Source organism: Phalaenopsis equestris, unplaced genomic scaffold (assembly GCF_001263595.1).
Source record: "Phalaenopsis equestris unplaced genomic scaffold, ASM126359v1 Scaffold000002, whole genome shotgun sequence".
Classification (NCBI taxonomy): domain Eukaryota; kingdom Viridiplantae; phylum Streptophyta; class Magnoliopsida; order Asparagales; family Orchidaceae; genus Phalaenopsis; species Phalaenopsis equestris.
The window spans coordinates 51,759,500-51,766,101 of NW_018164444.1; the positions used below are offsets into that span (position 1 = coordinate 51,759,500).

At 36.0% G+C, this 6,602-nt stretch overlaps 1 protein-coding gene across 1 annotated transcript; it reads left to right on the forward strand.

Annotated features, from left to right (window-relative positions):
• The first annotated feature begins 2,462 nt into the window (after window positions 1-2,462).
• Window positions 2,463-4,309, forward strand: LOC110032137 (protein O-linked-mannose beta-1,4-N-acetylglucosaminyltransferase 2-like). The gene is made up of 3 exons (XM_020735663.1): window positions 2,463-2,725; window positions 2,810-2,902; window positions 2,995-4,309. The coding sequence occupies exons 1-3, from the start codon at window positions 2,578-2,580 to the stop codon at window positions 4,203-4,205; spliced, it is 1,452 nt and encodes a 483-aa protein (XP_020591322.1). The 5' UTR covers window positions 2,463-2,577; the 3' UTR covers window positions 4,206-4,309.
• The last annotated feature ends 2,293 nt before the right edge of the window (window positions 4,310-6,602 follow it).

The window sequence follows — 6,602 nt, forward strand, 5'->3', positions numbered from 1 at the left end:
GAATTTGAGATGTTAACAAGATAATTGTATAGCAATTATGTGAAGTGTATATAAAATTGCTAAAACTAAAGTTGGTTAGGTAATGATGAAAAAAGTCGAGGATTCTAGATATATAAATTTTAGAGAGCTCGATAAGTTCAAGTGATCATTTTGCTATATTTTCTATTTGCGTATAAGTTTGAGGGCGGAGCACGCACTTAAGTGATTGGGATAAAGTCACTCATATTAAAATAAAGATATTTTCAAATATTATAACATGGTAAAAACCAAAAGAAAAGAAGTCTCGTCACTTAATCATTTAATTATATGATCTTGGAATCTTTTTGTTTATTCACTTAATCATTTAATTAGTTGTATATTGGCTCATGAATAGGTACCAACAATAGGAGAAAAAAGAATAACTCTAAAGAAGAAAGAAAAGGGAAAAGCAATATCTCTACACATTGAAAATTAAGTGGCGTCATATTTGATGAGTTGAGTGACCAAATTGATTAAAGAGTAAGCATGGATTTTAAGTGAAACTAATATTATTTTGTTTATTGCTACCACTAACTATAGAGTTTTTTGCAATAATCCCTTATAGGAGAGAAAAATTATGAAATTTCTAGAGAGTGTAGTTATGTCAAGCAGCATATTGAGTCCATCCAAGGCAGAAAATAAACACATAAATAGAGAGCATTTACTTGGCACCAACCAATTGGCATTGCATCACTAGATGGGTCATCAACGTTTTATGATTGGCCCAACCTCAAAAAAAATTCTCTTTTCAAACATCTTATGTAAGTTTTTTTGTCTCCTATAACTCTTCTTTTATTATGTATAGGTGCATGCGGAAAAAGTTTCGGTATGAATCTTGAGGAGATTTACAGCGCAAAACAGGAGAGGTGCCAAGTGAGGGCCTACTAACAAAAGACTTGAAGGTCTAGATGTCATACTGGACTTATCAAAACAAAGGTTGACTAGGTCATAAAGTTGACCGAATGACTTGAGTTTGAGCGGCTCAATCAGATACAAGACAAGGGGCAATCCAATTCTATCGCCATGATTAAACCAACGCATGGAAGAAATTAACCCCTCCAATATTGTTGTCACGTCAGAGGCATATGAGATTCACTCCAAGTAACTTCAAGAGAAAATAAAACCAACAAGTTTTAGCCATCCCTCATGAACTCTTTAAAGGCAAGCTACCTATCGAATTAAGGTGGTTCACCCTTTGTTCGATAATATAGCATTATTTTTTCGACAGAAGTTCCTTGCTAGGGATCATGAGTCAATGATCGAACCATGTCAACTGATTGCAAGACTTAGCCGATCAGAGCAGCCCTGTCAACACTTAGCCAGTAAAAGATCAGCCGATTGACAACATCTACTAATGTTATCCAGCCGATGACGCCTATCAAAGTCACACCAACCCATTTATCAGCTGATTGACAACATCTGCTAAGGTTATCCAGTCGATGACGCCTATCAAAGTCACACCAACCCATTTATCAAGCTAGAAAATAGTTAGGCTCAGGCCCTCATATGTAAAATACCTAGAATAACATGTACATCCGTCACTAAAGCAGTGGCACAAATGCAATTTATATATTGTACCCCATTCCTTTATAAACAAGGGATCGTGTTTTAAAAACATGGGATCATGTTTTAAATGAAAGGTAACACAACATTAGCCAGGAAGATTGGAAGAGGTCAATACAACTCTTTTATTTTATTGTTCATCTCTCGTGTGCATTCTCTCTTTTTTTGTCAGTCTCTCACCCTCATGTTTTACTCTTTATACATTGGGTGTGATTCACAAATAAATTTATATTCAATAATGAGCTTGATTTTTTTACAATTTTAAGATGTTAAATGTTCTATTTAGTATAGCTAATGTTAATATTGTAGAAAGCAATATTATTATCATCAGTAATATTATTTGCACAATTATAAAAGATATATTATTTAATATTACATTTAAGCCTTTAAGTTCATCCAAAGCATAGGTGCATTTCAACTGCCCAAACAAATCGTGTGCTCGATGGCCATTTCACAATTGATTTAGGTAGTTTTTACGGCAACAGTAGCAATAGCTAATGCGTCATTCAGTTGATGTAATCATTTTGAAATCCATTAACAATTTTCTGTCATTATGCTGAAAAGGGTGTCTTCCTGTCATTCCTTTTCTTAAATTTCGATGCTTCAAAAATGGCATTTTCTTACAAGAAACCAATTTTTTGAACCATCAGAAGAAATGTTCTTACATGGGAGGTTGCATTTGTTAATGAATCAAAATTTTAGAAATTATTTAAAATTTTTTTAAATATTTTAATTTATTGTATTTATGCGTGTAATATAAAACTTGTAGAAATGGCAAGTTCATTTGTTTAATCAAAATTCATGCGTGTAATATGAAACTTTCTTTAGTTTACTAAGCTGCAAGTTTCTATTATTTGTTCTCCAATCAGTCAGCCATGACTTAGAGCCATCGCAGCTAGCCTTCACATCAAAAACCAGTAGAAGAGGCAGCAGAACTTGAGCGATATAAGTAGCATAAGGAAGCAGAGAACCAAAGAGGGAGGAGCACAGGAAAACATGGAGAGCGCCAGAAGCATGAAAAGCTGGAGAATTTTCACCAGGCAAGATACAAGAAGAATCTGCAATTTTCTCATCATCCTCTGCTTGATGCTCTCCATTTATGCCCTCTCTAACATCAAGTCTCACTACTGCCAGGCTCCCTATGGTCTCTCTCTTGCTCTCCCTTTTTTCTCTCTTCCCAAATCTTTTTTTCTGAAAATATCAAACTTAATAGCCATTGATTCTGCAGGTAAACTGCAAGCTCCACTGAAGCTGGAACAACCAAGCAAGGTTGTGGCGAATCAGCTAAGAGAAGAAAGCAGGGGCAGCTCAGCAATAGATGGTAAAATTATTTCATTATTCAGCGGATTAATTACACTTTGATACTAGTAACCACTGATTTCACACATAAACTAAGCCATATGTGTTCTTCAGAATTATTTGCAGAAGATGAAGATGCTGAAGAAAACTCTGCTGCCATCTCCTCCCAAAAACCAATTTGCCGTGACTCAAACAAGAGGTCTGATACCTGCGATGCAAGAGGAGATATCAGAGTGCAGGGCAGCTCCAGCACTGTTTTTGTCAGTACATCTCCGCAAGAATGGAAGATCAAACCTTATGCCCGAAAAGGCTATCACAGCGCTCTCCGTCATGTAACTGAATGGTCTCTGAAGCCTTTTGCGCAACAAATTCCAAACTGCACTGTGGCACAGATGGTCCCTGCTGTCATCTTCTCCATCGCTGGCTTTACTGGCAACATTTTCCATGATTTCACTGATGTGCTGATTCCCCTCTTCATCTCCTCCCACCAATTCAACGGACAGGTCCAGTTCCTGGTCGCGGACGTCAAACCATGGTGGCTGAGCAGGTACAAGCTGATACTGAAACAGATGTCCAGCTATGAGATCATCCATGTCCTCCGCGATGGTGGTGACATGATTCGATGCTTTCCGAGAGCAATCATCGGCTTACAATTCCACAAAGAGATGGGTGTGGACTCAACAAACTCCCCTACAGGCTACTCCATTGTGGACTTCAAAGTGATGTTGAGGAGAGCATATGGATTGGAGAGAGCAGACATATCCAGCTCCGTGTTCCAGGGGAGTGTGAGGAAGCCCAGGCTGCTGATCATATCCAGGAAGCGTTCGAGGTCATTCGTTCAGGTGAAGGGGATGGTGGAGATGGCTACGAGCCTGGGATTCGAAGTCCTGGTCGATGAGGCTGATGTGAACACTGATCTGTCCAAGTTTGCCAGATTGGTGAATTCTGCTGATGTGCTGCTCGGAGTTCACGGCGCCGGGCTTACAAACATGCTGTTTTTGCCTGCCGGTGCGGTGGTGATTCAGATGGCTCCCTTTGGGGCGCCTGAGTGGCTGCAAAGAGAGACTTTTGGGAAGGCTACTGAGGATTTGGAGCTCCATTATCTTGAGTACAGAATAGAAATGGAGGAGAGCACGCTGATGGATCAGTACCCGAGGGACCATCCAGTTCTGAAGGATCCTGAGAGCGTGCAGAAGTTGGGATGGAATGAGTTCTGGCAAGTGTATTTGGAAAAGCAGAATGTGAGGCCGCATTTGGGGAAGCTAAAGGAGACATTTTTAAAGGCGATGAAGCTTCTGCCGAGAAACGGCAACTCCGGGATTTGAAATTCGGTTGTTCTGCGCGATTCAACGGATGGATGTCAGTGAAAAGGTTCTGTTAATTTTTGTGTTTTGTCACAGTGAATAAGATGGAGTGTTTATGGTGGATTTGTATTGTGTTTTTAAGTCATCTTAGGATGATAATTCTTTTGTTAATAATTATAAACACATAAGTTTTGTTTTTTTACACATTTTGCGACATATGAATATTTTATATCACATAAAAATAAAAAGAGGCATTTTCATACATAATATGTAATTTTTTATGTATTTATGTATCTCACATTAAAAAATTTATATTTGAACATCCTTTATTTGGGTATCACATCAGATATATTACTAATTATCACTTTTTAGTACTTATATGTGCCTTGTCATGCATATGTGAATTGCTTATGTGTAAATATGAAAGTTTTGGAGTGAGATGCGTAAATCAATAAAAATTTGGTATAAAGTTCCACAATTTGTTTGTTCATTGATAGTGACAACCACAACAACGACAAGAAAATTTATCAAACAAGCATTGAATACGAAATTTGCTAATGATACTCCATGTTAGACGTTTCTCACGTTCAATTCTGGTACTTTTGTTATCACCTACTGGAGTCCTAGAGTTGTTTGCCCCAGGAGGGGAGTCTTGTAGTTCTGCACCACTCGCGGCAGCCGATCGACCAAAAATGGTATGCATGGATCTCGAGGCAATCCAGTAGTCAACCATCTCACAAGCCCTCTCCCTCAGCCACCTCATTTTAGTCGCCCAACTAACTTTCTCCTTCGACCAGTTGGAGTTAGACGAGGGACTTTTCCTTTGACGAAAGATTCTAACAGAAGACTTTTTAGCATAACATATCAATACAAAAAACTAAAATATCAGATATCGCCTTTTAAAACTAATTGTAATATTATAATTTTTTCTTACCCTCCTATCATTATGAATAGAATGGTCATTTCATATAAAATGTGTTTTTAACTCCCCCCATTTGCAACATCGTGTTTTATAGAATAAAAGAGGCCACCTAGCCCGGGGACCACCCCTATTCGCCCCCAAGGGGGCAAGACTTTCTCTCTCTCTCTCTTTCACTCTCTTTCTCAAGATCATCTTCTATCATTCTTATGCGTCTTATATTCTATTTCTTGATTATGATCTGCGAATAAATTTAAATTTAACAATAAAAGTTGTGTGGTCATACACAAATATCCCTTTTTTTATATATGAAATTGTTGCATGTAACACTAAGAATTATCTACAATATTTGGAAGTGATCCTTCACCTTCCTTAGTTATAACTTTGTGATCCTTTACTTCTCATATTAAAATAAGCCGATTATTAATTAGTGTCAATGCAATATATGATATGATTCTTAGATAAATAAAATTTGAACCAATCATAGCCGTCCAATATTTTAACCCACAACCTCGTAGACTTCGCTCGAATAAAGAAACAAATAAGGGCAGATGATCGATGCGTTGTAGCTCTCACAGCCTAACTATTAAGTACGTCAGCTTAACTAAATTTATTTATTTTCTCCCTTCATAATTATGTGATTAATTAATCGCCACAGCTAATAATATTTTAATCATATGAGATTAGAAGCATATTTTTTATTATTTAATAAGAGGGATAAAAAATTAATTTGCTCCAACCAATCAGGGTTGACTCGATTAATCTTTTTTTAAAATTTATTTTTAACAATAATTTATAAATAATAATATTTCTAGTATAAAATTATATATATATATATATATATATATATTAAACGTAATAAAATTCTTTTCCTTTCTTTTTTCTTGAAAGTGATATTTGAATGAGTCTGACATATATTATATTCGGGCATTTACACGCATACCACCCAAAAATATCATAGCACATAAGAATATCACTATTTTAACTCAAAAATTGTAAAACACACCTTTTCTTGCATTAAATAAGGTAGCATATATATCTAAAAAATAAAAATCAGGGGTTATACACATAAATGCACGGGAATTAAGTGGTATATATGTAAATCCCCCATTTTATTTAATTTTATATTAACCACCATAATGCGTGCAAGCTATTATATATCAACTATTCATGATAGCTCATAATTTGATTTCTTAACTTCTAAATATATATATTTATAAGATATAGGAAATAAATTTTTATTGAAGGTTTTTGCAAAATTAATTGAGTGGAGGATATGAACCATGTGAGGTTAGGTTGGTAGGAAATCTCATTCAATTGAAGATAGCACCTAATCATGGTTAAATTAATGGACAAAGAGTAGTTAGCTAACAACTTTGTTTAAACTATTGGCTAAGCCTTGGATGCTCTCCTATACATGCATGGTTTTTTTGGTAATTATCACACCCTTCTCAACAACACTTTTTTTTTATATAAATTAAGACGAACTCTTTTTTTGT

Bases quoted from the DNA above. Each gene is read 5' to 3' on its own strand.
- LOC110032137 (XM_020735663.1), top strand. From the start codon at position 2,578: ATGGAGAGCGCCAGAAGCATGAAAAGCTGGAGAATTTTCACCAGGCAA. The intron at 2,726-2,809 runs GTCTCTCTCTTG...TTGATTCTGCAG, and splicing joins CTACTGCCAGGCTCCCTATG to GTAAACTGCAAGCTCCACTG. The intron at 2,903-2,994 runs GTAAAATTATTT...TGTGTTCTTCAG, and splicing joins GGGCAGCTCAGCAATAGATG to AATTATTTGCAGAAGATGAA.